This window comes from Aphidius gifuensis, linkage group LG1, assembly GCF_014905175.1.
Source record: "Aphidius gifuensis isolate YNYX2018 linkage group LG1, ASM1490517v1, whole genome shotgun sequence".
Lineage (NCBI taxonomy): Eukaryota > Metazoa > Arthropoda > Insecta > Hymenoptera > Braconidae > Aphidius > Aphidius gifuensis.
In genome coordinates this window covers 32,088,052-32,107,687 of record NC_057788.1, presented here as the reverse complement: position 1 = coordinate 32,107,687, position 19,636 = coordinate 32,088,052, and the positions used below count along the sequence as shown (strand labels likewise).

Sequence of the window (19,636 nt, the reverse complement as noted above, 5' to 3'; positions counted from 1 at the left end):
AAAATTGTATTTTTTTTTGTTACAAAATAAAAATAGGTGTTTATGGGTATTATTTTATTTTTCATCATAAAAAGTAACTTGTAATAATAATTTTACACATTTTACATAATATATATTTATTTTTTTAAATATAAATTTCTTATTTTTTCATTTAATTTGCCAATTTTACTTATAATGTAACAAAAAGCTCGACAAAGTTCACAATGGACGAATTTATGATTGTTATCAATTAACAAACAAACAAAAAAAAAAACAATGAATTTTTTCATTTATATCAATTGATTTTTTTTCTAGTTGACAATATATTGCTTTTTTTTTTATGAGAAAGAGTAATATAATTATCATGATTATTTTAACTTAAATTAAAGCAACAGAGAGATGCTATGCAATTAATTTTTAACATATTGTTTGTATTATACTCGACTTTCGAATATTTACAAATTCAAAAATTAAAAACTAAAGTAAGTAAGTAAGTATAATATTTATTTACACTGGTTTCTTGAGTTTTTATATCAAGTCAATTTTAAAATTCTACTTTTAGCACATTCTTGCACAAATAAATTTATCAAAGTAAAAAAATTGAGTTTTTATTTATAAAAGTCTTGTTTTGAGTATTTTATATATTCAGTCAATTTAATATAAACTAATAATTATTGTATTAAAAATCTGAGCTTCAAAATTAGAGAGATAGGTAAATATAAAAACTAAAAAAGTTGCAATAAAAATAGTACAACGATACAATTATAAAAGCCAAATAACTGCAGAAACTTGGTCCATATTTTTTATGATGATGATGATGATGCTTTATAGTTGGCAGACAGGCAGTATCATATAGGTATATATATATATATATATATATATATAATATAAATAATAAATAAATAAATAAATTAAACGTAGGCTTCAACTCGTCTTCCACGTATGTGATTTATAAATTTACGCCAACTTGTTAATGTTTTACTTGAACATACCCATACACTACTTGTAAAACCAACAACCATTGCCATTAAATATTTAATCATAAATATTGCAAATATTGGATGTGAATTTATTTTACGTTTTTGTGGATTCATTGTGCATGGTATTGAATAAGCATTTTTTGAACACATTTCATTGTGCCATGTTGTCATCCAACTGTCAAAGTATGCTTGTTCATATATTAAACAAGCAATAACAGATAATGCTGGTACAGTATAAAGCACTGAAAATATACCAATTCTTATCATTAATTTTTCCAATTTATCAGTTTTTGTACCATCGTGTTTCATAACAGTACGAATACGAAATAAAGATACAAAACCAGCAAATAAAAATATTGTTCCCAATACAAGAAATATACATAATGGTGCTAAAACAAAAAGTCGTAGTGTCTCGACATTCCATAATCCAACATAACAAACACCAGACAAAACATCACCTATAATATAATTATAATTAATTAGATAATTAATTAATATCAAAAAATATAATTAAAATTTACCTTCTATTTTTCCTTTTGCTGATATTACAACAGTCAATATTGTTGGTATTGACCAAGCAAAAAAATGATAATATTCATAATGTGCTTCAATAGCTTCATTACCCCATTTTAATCCAGCAGCAAGAAACCATGTTAGTGCTAATATTATCCACCAAATACTTGATGCCATACCAAAAAAATAAAGTGTCATAAATAAAAATGAACACATTGGATATTTTGTTCCTTGAGTTATTGTTGATACCATTCTAGCTTGTGGATGTTGATCATTTAAAAATGGTGCCTGACATGCAATATCTTTATCAGCAATCCAACCAATAACATATACAAGTGACACCATCATGTAGCATACTGATAAATATATTATTGGTCTTTCTGGATATCTAAAAAATTTGTTAATTATAAAATCAACAATCAATTATACCTAAACTATAAACTATAAACTATAAATAAAATTTTACCTGAATCTATTTGTATCAATTAAAAATGTTAAAAATGTAAAAAAACATGATGCAGCACAAAGTGTTGCCCATGAACCAATCCATAGTTTAGCAAATTGTCTTTCATTTTCACTAAAAAACATACCATCACATGGTGCACCACAATCAGATACAATTTTATCACCAACATGTAATGTATAACCATGTTCTGGTGGTACATGAAAATGTAATGGACAAATAAAACCAATATCTCTAGCACCAGTTATTGCAAAACCAGATTTTTGCCATGAATTTATTCCATCACCACCACTAAACTCTGGTGGTGCTGGTGAATAATATGGTTTTATTGATGATGATGATGATGTTAATGATAGTGATGATGATGATGGTGTTGTTGATAAAGACGACGATGATGATTTATTCATTCCAACACAAATGACATTTGGACCATCACCAAATTCTGGCAATTTTTCACATTCAAAACTTGGTGGCCATGGATAACCAAAATTTTTCATAATACCCTCACAGCCATTTCTAGCACTTTCACAAATTGAACGACATGGTAATAATGGCTTATCAAGTACAGTACAAACTGGTGCAAACATTAGACATAAAAAAAATCTAAGATCTGGACTACAATTTACTTTAATTAAAGCTACATACTGATGTAATTCAAGACCAGCATCTTCTTGTTTTGCATGTCTCAAATGATTTGGCATCATTGTTTCATTATAAGGAAGATTATGACACAGAGGTATTCTTATTGCTTCACATCTACCATGATGTTGAAGCTCTTCAACTGGCTCAATTATTGTTGATTCAACTATTTTCAATATATTCATCATTACCACCATCATTCCAATCAACAAAAACATAATCCATGATTGCTTCATTTTTGCTTGTTGTCAATCTTTTATTTATTTATTTATTTATTATTATTATTATCAATAAAATATTAAAAAATTTTTTTGATTCTTAATTAAATGCATCACCATGACAAGTTATTTAGCTGCAGTATCATCATCATATACACACACCCTACACACAATAATAATTCATACAGTCAACAATAAAATTATTTTGCCAATTGTTGTTTTTATTGTTGTTATTATTATATTATCACTCTTATATCTTATATATACACATGCACACACACACCCCTGGCCTTGACTTGATGATACCACATACACAATAAATTATTAATTATTAATACATAATGCGTTAAATTGAGAAGGAGGATAAAATTAAAAAACAACAAGAGGGTCTATGTATTTACTAATTACTATTTACTGTACATAATTTACTGTGACTTGAGTCTTGATTGTTGAACTTGCAGGAGAAAATATTATAATAATTATAATTTCGGGATGCTTCGTATGATTTCGGTGCCAAAGGGACGCAAGAAAAAAAAGCCAAGAGAGAAAAAAATTTATTTAAGCATAAATTGAAAAAGAACAGAAATATATGCAGTCTTGTTTTTATTGGTTTTTATATCTCTTATCCTCTTTTGATGATGGCAGATCCTCTTGTGGACAACTGGAAAACTTGATATTTCTTTCTCTTTTATTTCTAAAGAGAGAGAAAGAGAGTAAATATACTGTCAAAATACTCGAAAAAATTTTCTTTTTTTTTTTTTTTTTTTCTGCATTTTGACCTTTCATGGAATCACTGGAAAAACTGAAAAAAGAAAAATGATAGACAAAAGCTGTACCGGATACACTCCCGTCGTGTTTTCTATTTTTTTTTTATTTATTTATATTCTTTTTTTCCCTAGAGCCCACCACTAGGCACTAAGTAAGTAACTGCCTATTTAATTTAACTGGTGACTGAATAAAAGTCTCACCTCTCAAGAGTCAAGTCAACTGCAGATTTGCATTTTGCAGTGTAATAAATTACATGTAAAAATGCCATTTTTTAAATGATTTATTTTGTTTTTTCACTTTATTTATCTCATATACTGTATACAATACTTTTTTACTTTTTTTTTTGTCACAATTCACAGCTTTACATAATTTTATTAATTAAAATTTATAATTATAATTATTATTGTTATTTTTATTATCGTGTATAGAGGAAGAATGGAAAAAATCAATAGGTCGACACAATTCCATTTTAGAGCATAGTAATAGTAATAGTAATAATATTATAATATTTTTGATTTTGATAATAAATTTGATGATGATCTGGACGATTAAATTTATTGCAAAGGTAACAATGTTTGTTTTTTTCTTTAATTTTTCTTCAATTTTAACGTATATAATAAATAAAAGACAAATAAATATTACAATAATTTATAAATTTTTAAATTATTGGCATCAATAGTTGTTGTATAGATTTTAAAAGTCAAAGGTCAGCCTTACTAATTTTAATTTATTTATTTAAAATTTTTATTTTTATTATCATTATTATTACACCTACTTGTTTTTGTTAAATATTTATAATTTTATTTTTTGGTTCATTATTAATAATATTTTTTGATTTAATTATGCGAAAATTAAATAAAAATAAATATATTTGTTTATATATATAGTGTCCAGTATAGAATCAAGACGATGAGCAAAAATCTTTGGCTACTTGGAGTTTTTTTTATTTATTATTAATACAATATCTGTACATTGGCACGGAAATCTTGTGACAACAATATAATTCATCAATTAGTTGGCTTATCTTTTTTTTTTCTTTATATTTTCCTTGTCAAGACAAAATACTTTCGATTTATTTTAAATATATATATATGAGCACAATAATTTCATTTTTATTTTCTTATTTTTCCACAATTGATTTATTCCTGTTGGATAATAATATTATTTATATTTAAAATTTAAATTCATCATCTATTAATTTATATTTTTGAAAGATTATAGCGATCTAAGGATCGCAAAAGTCTAAAATTTTTGTATATAGGTATTTATAATATTTAAATGATTTTTAAAAATTTATTTATTCAATTAATAACTGTAATTTTGACTCATCATCAAAGATAATAAATTAATTGTTTAAAATAAACTCACAAAGTTGAGCAAACGATCTACTCGATTATTTTTCAAGTGAACGCATAATTATTTTTGTGATTATATATTTAATTTATATTTTTGTAAAGGTACTTGATATACATATATATATTATATATATTATTTTTTGGCACTGAATCCATTAGTTGCTTTGAGCTTTCAAATTAATTTTAGGAAGAAGATGTTGATATACATTTTATCTAATTAATAATAATAATAATATATACAATAAAAACTAAATCAATGTAATTTGAAAGACATGGATATTATGAATTCAAGTGTTCATAACTGTTGATCTTCTGGAGTATCCTCGCCTCGTAACAGTTTCACCTTGTGCCTCACACTCTCTTTTAACTCTGTCAATAATATCTGCAACAAGTTTTTCTTCTTTTTCTCGTTGTTGTTCCCAATCCAGACTTTTTCCAATTTGCTGTAATGAAAAATAAATAATTACATAAATTTACAATAATAATAAGATTTTTAACAACAACTTACATCTGATGATGATTTTTTATTTTTTTTATTAATTGATTCTTCTTTATTTTCATCATTTTCATTATCATCAGAATGTCGTGAGCTCAAATGTCCAATGTATCCTTTTCTTGATTTGAAATATGCATTACAAGTATGACATTTGAAGAGTGGAGCTGGTTGTGTAACTTGACTCGTAACATGAAGTTTGTATTTGTGTCTGTACCAACGTGTTCTTGATGGCAATACTTCACCACACCACTTGCAGACAACTGAACCATCATTCTGAATTAAATACTCCAGCAGCTTTGAAACACAACCATATTCATACTATTTTTTTTTTTTTTTTTCATTTCCATCATAATAATAATCGTTGTTTTTAATAATTGTATATGTATATATATTTATTTTTTATTACAAAGGCATCATTTTATTATTTATTGAGTGTTGATTGTGTTTCGTGTATCTCTGCTCCTTGTCTTATTTATCCAGCAAATAATAATAATAATAATAATAATATAAACAATAATTGTGCATATAAATAAATATATATAATTCTATTGTTTGCAGTATAATAATAATAATAATAGTAATAATTGTCATGTCATTTATTGATTGAATATATAATATAATTAGTGCAAATAAGCGAGTAATTGGGCTCCCCCTCTAAATTTAAATTTAAATTACTTGTCAATGAGTTTATAATATTATATAGTACATAATTTTTTTTTTTCAATTAAAAACTAGCTCACTAACTAGATACGCCAATTTCTTATTCTGAATTTGTACCGTTTACGATAAGCAACACGTGATTTGATATCAGTGATACAACCAACCTGTTTACGTATTTCGGGTTCAGTGTCACTCGTCTCGGATTTTGGCACAAGCATCCCAACACGTTCATCTTCTTCTTGTTCATCAGTTAGAAAATGTATTCCACTCTCTGCTTTGATATAGGCACCACCACCACCACCACCACCAATACTACCATGATCATTATTGTCATCATCATCATCATCATCATCATCTTCGTTATCATTATCATTATCATTAATATTATTATTATTATTATTATTATTATAATTAACAACAGCATCAACAGTATCATCATTATCATTTCTATCAATAATTGTAGTATTATTATTATGATGATGATGATGATGATGTTGTTGTTGTTGATCATTATTACCAGCATCTTCTTCATCATCATCATCAATGTAGCCAATATTTCCGGTGCTTATAATGTGTTCACTTGACATTTCCATTGGTTGAGTTGCCGAGCCGCATATTTCAAAACTAATGTCTTTTGGTAAGCTTGGTCGATTATCTGCTTGACAAAACAAAAAATAACGAAAATATATATTTACAATTATTATGAATGAATTAATTATTGAAATATTTTAATAAATACAGTAATAAATTCAAGAAGCTTATTTTATTTTTATTTTTATTTTTATTTTATTATTTTTTATCTCTTTTGTTTAATGAAGGAAGTGCTCGTAGATATACAAGAAAACTTTCGGTCGGCTAGACTATTGCAATGTATATCACAAAAAATTACAAAGAATTTACAATTAGATAAAATAACAAATGACAATAATAATAATAATAATAATAATAATAATAATGATTTTTTTTTTATATATATATGTAATAATTAAAATCGTCAACAGACATCAATCAATTAATATTTAATATACAAACAAACAGAGTGTTTATTTATTTAATTATTTTGCCAATATTTTTCTTTCTAATATACTATTATTATTATTATTATTATTATGAATTTACAGGGTATATATAATATGTGATAACTCATTAGCACGCACACACCATCGATATAAACATTTTAAAAAAGTTTTTTTTTTTTGTATCAATTTTTTAATTATTTCTCTAATATATGTTCATCATATTATTGTCATATATCACCTTGTATTATATATAAACTCATCATAAACATAAATTGAGTACATTAATGTATTTGTTTTTCATTTAAATAAATATATATATATATTCGCCAATAAATGATGATGAGTTTATATCGATGTCTGTGTAATGACTTAACAATCACTTTATTACCATATATTTAAATTAAAAAAAAAAAAAAAAAAAACCAATAATCCAATATAAATAAAATTATTATCATGTGTGTTTTATAATTATATAATCTAGCAAAAAAAAAAAAATAATAATAATTGTTTCTATGAATAAAGATTATATCAATATTTCAATAAAATATTTGCATCGTGAATAAAGGTATAATAAACTTTATTAATTTTTTTCTTCTTTCTTTCTTTCATTGTGTCAACATGTGCCATAATAATAATAATAATAATAATAATAATAATAATAATAATAATAATTCAACTTCCTACATTTGTGCATTTTTTTATTTATTTAATATTTTACTTAGTGAAGCCTAAAATTAGTGCCTCTCGACCATTTTGCTAATACCCGATGTTACAACTTAAAAAAAAAATAATATTTATATATATAATTATTAATAAATGTGGCTCGACCATTATCAATTAATTTTCAATAATATATAATATGTGATAATAATAATAATAGTATCCTAAATGTAATAATCTTAATAATGAATGTTTTAAAAATACAGAAAACAAAACAATCAATTGTTTTTTATTATTTTTTATAAATCACTTTTAAATAATTATAATAGAATTTCATTTTCTGTTTGCTTATATGTATTTTAAAAACTTTTTTTCTTTTTTTCGATATAGCTATATATAAAATGCCTCAATTTGTTTGTTTTTTTTCTATTTTTCTTTCAATTAATTTTTATAATCAAAAAGTATTTATAATTGATGTTGTTTTTTACCCATCACACATGTTTACATTGATAACATATTATTATAATTAAATATTTTTTATATTTCCATTTTCAAAGTGGAAGACGTGTCTCAGGTATTTTTTTCTTTGCTTTTCGTTTCTAGATAAAATACATGTACAAATTGTTAAGTCGACATACTTGGGAAAAGGGAAGACTTAATTGGACCAAACATATAATTGACATATTTTTGTTTGTTTTTTTTTTTTTTTTCATTCAATTACTTATTGCCTATCAAATACAAAAATATTATTTGATTTCAATTATTCGTAGTATTATCAAAAAACAAAGTATTGGCTTGTAATTTTTCAACGTATATAATAATAAAATTTTTTTAAAATATATTTTCTTTTAAATAACAATAACTTTGAGTCATTGCTCAATTTTATTTGATGAAAAATTTAATTTTAATTTAACTGATATATATATATATATATATTTAAAATTTTGTTTTAAACAAAATAGTGTGCACGTCTTGCCTTTCAATTATCTTTAATATAATAATAATAATAATAATAATAATAATAATTTGTAACATTTCGTATTGACTGCTGAAAAATTTATATAATCCTTATATCAAAACAATATTATTTTATAGATTAATATTAATAATAATAATAACTGTTGTAATCAATTATAGAAACAGTAACAATAAAAAATATTATCAACTAATAATTATTAATCATTTTTTTTTTTTTGTTTTCATTTTTTTTTCAAACTATTCAAGTATTCAACGAGCTCATCAACTAATTTTGCTATCGTTGCATACATTTACTTGTTATGTTTTATGTTTTATTTTTTTTTATATTTTCATTTTTTTATTTTCATCTTCGTCTCGTTATTTTTACATTATTATCTTATAATAATAATAATGAAATATCCTTTGTGCACAGTATTGTTGTGACACTCTTATTTATATATAATATAATACAAGATACTATATCTCGATAGAAATCTGTACAGATATACCAAATACTGCTGGGCAGTACAAAACGTCATTTGTGATAATCCATGATATAAACTTTCTTTTTGACATTCGTTACTTTCTTCACTAATAAACGCAAGCGTTTAAATAAAATATCAAATGATATACATATACATAAAATCTATCTGTGGTATTTAAATTCTCATCTTTGCTCATCTTTGCAATATAAAAGCTAAACGTATTATCATTTTAATTCAATAAAAAAAAAAATGATGAACGCTTTGCACCATTGGAATTTGTTGATAATAACAATATATTTATATTTATATGCGGGGAAAGACTTGAAGAAATTAATTATAAAAAAAAAAAAAAAAAAAAGTTACAATAATATACTAAATAATAATTATATTAATAATAATAGTGGAAAGAATTGAAACAAATAATTAATTAATTTAAAAAAAAAAAGAACAAAAAGCAACTGAATTTGCATTCTCCAAGCCCACAAATTATCCCCCCTTGATCTCGCTTTAATCACGAGATCACTTTAATCACAATCAATCAATATTATGTATTATGAAAAGACAAGAGATAAAAAGAGAGCATGGACGGAAGAAAATAAAATAAAAGGTCAGAAAAATAGTGCAGGCAATGGAGAATCAAAAATTAATTAATATTAGATTAAAACAAAAAAACAAATAAAAATATTTGATAATTATTGCTTGCTTTTTTTTTAAATAAAAATAAAAATATACTTCTGACCATCAGACAGAGAATGCAACCAGTGATGCTCCATCATCATATAATTTATAAATTATAAAATCCAAAAGGTACAACACAATCCTTGGGCATAAAACAATCATGCACAGTTTTCATGTGATTTTTCATTTTGTCTGGTCTTGAAAATTCCTTAGCACATACAGGACAAGGAAATACTTTTCTTTGATGTCCCTCATGATAAAGAAATGCGTGTCGTTGAAAACTGTATTTATTTTTAAATGTTTTTTGTATATCAAGTTTAGCACATTCAGTACATTGATAAACCCCCTCACTAATTGATGCATAACGGAATAAATTTAAACCACGTACAGACATTTCAGTAAGTTGTTCAGCTGGATCTTGTGATTGTGATGTTGCTCGACGTCTCATACGTCTTTTTGGCACTTGTCGACCAGTTGGTGCTGACATTGCACCCTCACCAGTTGGTGTTTGTTGTTGTACTTGATTACCACCACGACCACTTGCTGCTGGTGAGGCACTTTTATTATTTGATGATGCTGTTGTAGTTGTTGTTGTTGTTGTTGCAGTAGCAGTAGTAGTTGAAGAATTATTTGTTGTTGTTGTTGTTGTTGCTGTTGATGATGATGGAACAGTTGTTGAATTTGTTGTTGTTGTTGTTGTTATTGTTGATGATGGTGTTGTTGTTGTTGTTGGTGTTAATCTGGATGCTGCTGTTTCTGTTTGAGATGGTGTCAAGGGTGAACTTGTTCTACTGACACTTGAATCTCGTCCTTTATTTTTTTCACTTGTCTCTGACTTGGCCGGTGATCCTGATCCAGATTCTGTGAAAAATAATTATTTAAATTAAATCATTGCTAAATAAAGTCATTCATCATCAATAATATTTAAGCTACTTCATTGAAGAAAAATATACATTTTGCATGCTTATAAAAATTAAATAAATAATAAGGAATAATAATAATAAACAACAAAATAATACACATTATAAAATTATACCATTTTTTAATAATTGCGCAACAACATTTAAATGAGTTTTTATATTTTATAAATATATGTGTGTGTGTGTCTGTGTTTTATTAATTATTTGGATATATATCATTGATGAATTGATGATTTATCATCAAAATGTGCAATATGTTTTTTTTTTTTTAATGAATGTGCGCATACAATGATAAAATAATAATATGCAGAAATAGCCTATCTACAAACAAAATAATAATAATAATAATAATAATAGTAATAATAAAGTGATAATAAAGAAAAAAAAAAAAAAAAACATACAAGTAGCTTATGATGAAAGATTTCACTGAGTATTACAATGTTCTCAGTTAAATCTCTCGTAATTAATTATTTGTATAATAATAAAAACATAGCAACTAATAAAAATCATAACATATCTATCAATGAATAATTGATTAATAATAACAATATTATTTGGGAAATCAATTAGTCATTTCAAAATTACAAATAAAATTATATAATAGCTATAGCTATAGTTTAGAAAAGAAAAAAAAAAAAAAAACAAACAAACAAACAAAAATATAAACTTCAAATGATATCTTGAGAACATTTTGAGTCGATTAATTATAATTTTTTCGTCATTATAATTTGTACTAGCCCATTAAATTTATTAATCAAACATATCTCACACATCTTCATAATATTTGTACTGTATTTTTTCATGGCCACGGGATATTAACTAATTATTATTATTATAAATATATTACTTAACTTTTTATATTTTTAATTTTTATCTCAATATTTATATCGACTCAAAAAGTTTTAGTGTTCCCAAGTATTTATTTATTTTTTATTTTATTACCATTTTCATATTTTTAAATAATAATAATAATAATAATAATAAATCAACAACGTGTATATGCAACATGCAAAACAAAATTCTATATAATAATATGTTTTTTTTTTTTTTTTTCATTTTTTAATTTTTTTAACTTAAAACTAATTAGCCATCGTTGAAAATTAAAAAAAAAATATATCGTGGATGTTTAACAGTGAGAATGATTTGAAGAATGAAAGTATATATATATATATCCTTTGAGGACATTAACGAGGCCATGCAATTCACTATAACATAAAATATATATATATCAAAATCTAAATAAACATAATTTTTGGCTAAGAGCAACAGTGCGCATCGTAGCGAGAGTTTTGGCCATTAATTAGCTACTTTTATTATCATTATCATTATCATTATCATCATTGAGAATTCAGTCGGAGAAAAATAATAATTAGGATATCATAAAAACATAATAATGATAATAATAATAATAATAATAATGATAATATTTTTTTTATACATACAATAAACATCAATGACGGAAGACAGTATGCTTGAAACGAGATTGAAATCATTTTTTAAATTTAAAATTGAATTTTTTATAAAAAAGAAATTTAAGAAATATATTTTTGTTTATTGAGCAAAATCTCGGTTCATGCAACTCACAACCGATTGAAAAAAATAAAATAATAATAATATATGATACTTTCTAATAAAATACAAACAATTTTACGACAAAAAAAATATAATAAAAGTCAACATAAAATATAATTATAAAGATAATTTCGGTTGTAAGTGTTTTTTTTTTAAATTACCTTTTATATTAAAATGTTATTAGCGTTTGTTATTGTTGTTGATTAGAGTATTTAATATTTCTTGAAATTTTTAAATTTTGATCTTGTTTTCACTCTTATTTTGTTTTTCAGCAAATAATCTCAATTATTATTTCCACAGAGCTACAATGCAACAATTGTTTTATTTATTTATTTATTTATTAACTCGCAAAATATATATTAATAAATAGTAATATTAGTAATTCACATTCAATTGATGCACGTAATAAATTTCGATAAATTCGATTGGTAAAATCTCAATTATTTAAACAAGCGTGTCATCGGGGATTGTTTGTGCATTAAAAAATGTTTGAAATTTTGGTGAAACTACTCTACTGACAAACAACATAAATTAATAATCAACCACAATATGTGTATGTCAAATAATTGTCATATTTATGATCTATTGAACACCGTTCCTTTTATTATCGAATAATTTATATATAATCAAACAATTAGTGCATATAAAATATTCTAAATTCTACCCAGCGTCAGAAAAGACTTCTTTACATTGTCTAAAAAAGTTTTTTTTTATAAAATTTTTGTTATCTTAATATTATCATCATCATGCTTTTTCATGTATGAATATCCTATTTTGTTAAATTTGCTTAATTCTCCGTCAAAGACGTTACAACAAGGTCTCACTTATTTGGCACTAGCAGCGTCGCGCAGGAACGCCAATTTTAATTTTAATTTAATTTAATTTTGCACAATGGCTAAATTATAATAATTTCATTTCATTTTTCCATAACAATTTTATTAATTTTTAGTTTTCTTTCATTAAAAAGGCACCAAACTGGGGATCAGTAGCTATACTACTATAATCCCTCTGAAATATGATAATTTTTTTAAATTTAATTTTATTCATCTCACACATATCATTCATTTTTAGTTTTTAGTTTCTTTTCTTCCAAAATTGCTCCTCATAATATAATATGTATAAAATTAATTGTCAACTTTATTATCCAAAATTTAATTTTTCTGACGCAAATTTTCTTTTTTTTTTTTTTCTTTTTTTGTTTTTCAAACTGCAACGACGTTTATATATATAAGTTTTAATTTACCAACTAGCACTAAAATATATTTGATATAACTTTTGTTAATATAATAATAATAATAATATAATAATATAATATATAACGCTTACTCAACGTGTAACTTGTAACTTAATTGTTATAAAAATTTTATAATTTTTTGCCCTTAAAAACTTGAAAAAAAAAATAAAAGTAAATTGATTCGGCATGACAGCTCGTAATTTTTTTATTTTTTCTAATAAATAAAACAATAAAAAGCATTATATTTTTTAGCAACGTAGAATTGTGTTATTATGACACTTGGCAACATATATTTTATTATCATTTTTTTTGTTTGAAAATTGAATTTTAAAATAGCAATAATATTGTAAACGTACAAATTAATAATTCGGTCAATGCCCTGATAATTTCTTTTTTTTTTTTTGTTTTCATCTAAATATTGAGTTAGTCTTTGCCTCTCAGTGATTATCAAATGTCTTGATATAATATTATATATTTGTGATTATGTTTGAGTGTGTGTCAAATGTGTCAATATAATATGCATATATCAATAATTTCATAACTTGATATTTATTTTTATTTATTTTCTTTGTTTTATTATTATTATTATTATTATTAATTATTTGAATATTTAATCAGATGATAAGGTGTATCTAGCCACCGTCACACATACATTTAATTATTAATATCTGACTTTTAAATTATTTATATGTTTATTTTATTTTTAAATAATAATATAAACAGATGTTTTATATATATTTTAGTAGTTGTGGTTGTTGTATTTTTAGAAAAAAAAAAAAAAAAAAAGATCTCATGATACCCATGTGCAACAATTATAAATAATATTATATTTTATACTTTACGAGTACAACACTCTATGTAATGTTGATAATAATAATAATAATAATAATAATAATAATAAATTTAATAGTTTATAAAGAAAAAAAATTAAAAAAATAACAAGGATATATTGTTGACATTTGGATGAACGGATCCCAAGGTAAGCCTTCTTAAGGCTAATGTTTTATTAAATTTATTTTTATAATCGAGAGTGTACTATAGTGAACACAGTTTGTATCTCGGGTATTCATGAATATTTTTTCTTTTTTTTTTCAAGCTCGATAATTAATTTTTAATTGCTCTTTTATATATGAATTACATTATTACTTCATTTGGTCCAACATTATTTATTATTATTATTATGTTATTCTACTTTTTTTTTTGTTTTTTTTTTTTTTTTTTTTGATATTATAATTGACTCGACTTTTGGCGTTGATATTTTTAAACTCACAGTTTTCAACGCCTTTAGGAAAAACAAATAAACAAATAAACAAATAAACAAACAAACAAAAAAATGTTATAATAAACTTTTAGAAAAAAAAAAAAACAACAAAACTTGCACCACTTGGTATTATAGTTCATTCATATAATAATTTTGTGTTTGGTCGCATATATATACAAGCGAAAAGTCGCCATGTCCATATAAATAACAGTTTATTATTTTAATTATATAATAATGATAATAATAATAATAATAAGAAAAAGATCATTATATGATTTTTTTTGTTTGATTTACAGAAAACAAAAAATTAAATTATGACACCCTATGTGTAAAACAAAGTATATATATATAATATTATTATAATTATTATTATTTTATGGTTTTGCAAACCATGAGAATTTAAAAAAAAAAAAAAAAAAAAACACATGTTTTATTAATAATAATAATAATAATTTCTTTGATTGTTTACTTTGCATATAATAATATAATATTATTTCATTCGTATATGTATGTATGTATAAAATTGGGAAAGATAAAACTTTATTTTTTTTCAAGAGATAATAATTTAAAAACTACTCAATCAATTAACTAGAACAACAAATCAAGGACAAAATTGCACATTCTAAGGCAGTCAACTCTTATCGTATTAATTTTCAAATAATTTATCATCTACTTTGGCAACTCATCTCAATTCGCCCCCTTTTATTTTCAAGGCGAAAGATATTTTTATTTATCATCATATATTATACTGCGAGCAAAATCTAGTTTTTCAATATATATAAATTTATTTGTTTATTTGTTTATGTTATTTTTGTTATTTCTAAATGGGTATTTGGGCTCTGGCGTGGCAAACGGCGTTAAGTTATTACTAAAGTGCCTTCAGTCTATCCAATGTCAGTACTATCTTGTATTTGGTGTCGTTTTTTATATTGAAGATTTATATATCCCCCTTACCTCCCCACTGCAGTCTTAAATAATTGCATATCCCGTCGTCTATTTCATTAAAAACGTGCTTCACATTATATTTCATTTTGATCATTTGATAATTGATAATTATAATTCTAGGATTGTTTTTTTTTGTTTATTTAAATATAACAATGATATTCACGATAATCAGGCTCAACAACATGGCGAACGGTTGACCGTACATTATATATTGCATTTACTCAGTCTACGTGGTTTCCTTATTTTTAAATAAATTCGTGTATAGGTATATATTGTTGTTGTTGTTGTTGATTGCGTTGTTGTGTAATATTATTATTATTATTATTTTTGGATGCAATAATGACAATCAATTAATGTACTTGGGCTTCTCAAGCAACAAGCCTTTATTTTCTTTAAATAAATAATAATAATTTATTTATTTATTATTATTATTTATATTTTATGTTTGATTATCAATTTTTTTTTAAATATATATATATATATATATATATATTGTAAATATATTTGTTTGCCATTTGGATTCGCTTATTACTCTCTATATGTTTTCAATTATTTTTTTTCTTTTTTCTATAATCAACTACTTTGTGTTTATCAACAAACCTACAATGCTTTTCGTATAAATTCTTTTCTAATTTTTTATAGTAACAACATTTTTCTTTTGATCAAAAAATTTAATTTTTAAATATAAGATGCATCAACAAATCTTGGATTATATATTATACCAAGTAACTATAACCCGAGATGGGTAAAGCTCATTTTTTATATTTTTTTAATTTATAAATTAATTAATGCCCGTTTGTCTAGATTTATTATTTGACAACAACGCGCGATATAGTATATTTATATAAATCTATATTTAATTTTGTGATTTTCCACATCCGGGAAATTTAAAAAATAATTAAAATAAAAAAATCAAAACAAATAAATTTTATCATTGTGGAAAATAATTAAAAAAAAAAAAACTAATTAATTTTTTTTTTTTTTTTTTTTTCTTGTCCAGTGACTTTCCGACAAGTGTCAACAAATAATAATAATAATATAATTTCGAGTGTCCAACACGTTATCTTTTTTTTGTTTGTATATATGTAGTTTTTTGATTTTATAATAGTAAAATAAAATAAAATAAAAAAAAGTCTATCGATGTTGTCCCATAGTGGAACTTCCAAGACTCGCTGATGGTCTTTGACTGTGTATTATTTTCATATGAGCAACCATGTTATCTTTTCGTGTAAATTCTTTGAAACAAACACGACAAGGATAATACTTGACGTTTTGTTTGTGTGATGTAACATAATGACGACAAAAATTACTTATATGTGTATAAGTACGATTACACACAGTGCATCTATATACTTCGCCTTCTTTAACACAAAAATCACGTACAGAACCCTCGGTTCTTTCGTTATCACCACCATTACCACCATTATTACCACCACTACCAATTCCACCAATCCCACCAACCCCTCTGTATGAATTATCAAAATCACTTTGACTTATTTCTGATTCACCACCAATAATATTATATATGGCACTGTTAATGTGTTCTTTTGATACTTTATGATCAGATGATTCATTATCGGAATTATTTTGATGATAATCATTTGTTGCTAATGTTGATAAAGATGTTGATAAAGATGCTGGTGTTGTTGTTGTTGTTGTTGTACCACTACCAATTTTACTTGATGATAGATTTGTTGATGAAGATGTATATTCCTTGTTAAAACAACGCTCAAAATTAATGCGTATTTGAGCAGGTGATTGTGGTCCACTGCCACAAGACGATTCCTCCGCGTCTGAAAACGATAAACACCTCTCGTATCACTGCTATTCAATATTATTTTCTATATAATACTATATTATTATACTCTATTCTATTCTATTCTTTTTTTTTTTTTTAAATTAATTATGGTATACTAATACCAACTCAACTTAAATACTACTTAATTAAATCGTATAAATATTGTGGGGGGAAGCAAGAGGAAGGGTAGAGCCAGCAAAATATACTAATCACCGTTTTTTTTAAAAAAAAAAAAAAACTTCTCGACCGTTTCCGTATTTTTTTTTTTCATATAGGTATATTTATATTTTTACTTATTATTTTATTATTTATATCTATTTGCAAGTACTTGTAGGCGTATGTGGTGTGTGTACACTTTTTTGTTTTTTAAATAAAATAAATAATCATTTTATGTTTGTTGTTATATTCTCAATTCAGTCATTCAGTATTTGTGTATCCTTGTTAATCCTTTGAAGATTATTTAATGACGATTAAATCAATGTTAGATTGTTGACAAGATAATATCATCATCATCATCATCATCATCATCATCATCATCATCATCATCATCATCATCATATACATAACATGTAGACTTTTAAGAGTCCCCAGTCACGCATCGCGCACCCTCATAAATATATTATTATTTATTTATTTATTTTTTTTCATACGACAAATGTATAATGTATATGTGTGTGTGTGTGTGTGTTTGTATTATATCTGAAGGATATTATTCTTCATTTTTTCAAGTGTGTATACACATACCTCATTCGCCTTACGTCATGTTACCACCATCGTCATCATCATCATCATCATCATCATAATAATAATAATAATAATAATCGTTATTTTTATAGTCAACAGAATTCGTAAATTCAGTATATTATTCAGTATAATCACAATTGAGATTGAGGATGTCTCGAGAAAATCATTGAATAATGATCCTCCTTCATTAGATCCTCCTTGTTAATCTCTTTTCTGATTATTATAATTTAATTTGATTGAATTTAATAATAATAATAATAATAAAATTAAATACGGTATTGTTTTTATATTTTAATTTAATTTATAATTAAAATGATTAAATTGTATTGATTATTTGCTTGTTTGCAAACGGCTGGCCTTCCCTAATTCTTCGCTTCCCCGCGCAATGGTCAACGACACATTTTAAAGTTGATTCAATTCTCAACTCACCTGCGCAACATATACAATTACTTTTATTATCACGTGTCACTATTCAATCTTCGAGCACTTTTTATACTTTTTTTTATTTAACAAGTTAATTTATTTTTTTTCATCACGAATTATTTTTATATTTTTTTATTATATATCTCTCTCTTCCTCTCTTTCGCGCGCTCACCTTCTTTCTTATCTCTCAACAATTAATTTATTTCAAATAAAAATTTATCTTTATATTCCGTTGGTTGTTTTTTTTTTTATTTAAATTCTTTATCAGTGGTATTTTTATTTTCTTTATTTATTTTTTCATTGATAATTTGCGCGAGAGAAAGAGAGAGAGAGAGAGGGAGAGAGAAAAAAGGCGGAAGCGACGAAACGACAAACATTAAAAGGCATGAGGCGTTTGCCGTTTCCCGTTTCTTTTTCCATTTGCTTATTTGTTTTGTTTTGTTTTTTTTTTTTTTAATTGTAAAATACCTTCACTGTCCTCGATAAGAAAATAAAAAAATATATATACTGTCGATTTGTTTTTTCACGTCTGCAGTCATTACGAAGTTTTTTTTTTTTTTTTTTTTTTTTTTTCTCAAATAATAATTTCGCATTTAATAATGTTGTAGATTTTTTAATTTGATTATTTATTATTATATATAATAAAAATCAATAATAAACTATATGTACATTTATCATTTGTTTATTAAACGAACGGATAAATTTAACCAGCGTTTTGAAAATTTAAAAGCACCGCTAGCTGGCTCCACCCCCTTCTTTTTTTTTACCAGTGGCCAATGGCAGCAAAGCAATCTTTTTTAGTTTTTTTTTTTTTTTTTTTTAAATAATAAATTTCTCAATTGAGTCAATGTTTTTTTTTGAAGAATAAA

At 24.2% G+C, this 19,636-nt stretch overlaps 2 protein-coding genes across 12 annotated transcripts in view; both read right to left on the bottom strand.

Moving 5' to 3' along the window:
- Positions 1-36: 36 nt before the first annotated feature.
- Positions 37-3,524, bottom strand: LOC122860570 (frizzled-2). The gene is made up of 3 exons (XM_044164442.1): positions 1,939-3,524; positions 1,481-1,860; positions 37-1,417 (listed from the first exon to the last, which is right to left on the bottom strand). The coding sequence occupies exons 1-3, from the start codon at positions 2,808-2,810 to the stop codon at positions 891-893; spliced, it is 1,779 nt and encodes a 592-aa protein (XP_044020377.1). The 5' UTR covers positions 2,811-3,524; the 3' UTR covers positions 37-890.
- A 712-nt stretch (positions 3,525-4,236) lies between these two features.
- LOC122860568 (protein tramtrack, alpha isoform-like) overlaps positions 4,237-19,636 on the bottom strand; it is a 31,642-nt gene continuing 16,242 nt past the window's right edge. For 3 of the 11 annotated variants that reach the window (XM_044164434.1, XM_044164437.1, XM_044164435.1), the window contains one exon: positions 8,354-10,731. In XM_044164434.1, coding sequence (XP_044020369.1) covers positions 9,977-10,731 — 755 coding nt within the window. In that variant the 3' untranslated portion in view covers positions 8,354-9,976. The other 8 variants (XM_044164438.1, XM_044164440.1, XM_044164439.1 and 5 more) reach the window with 6 other exon arrangements.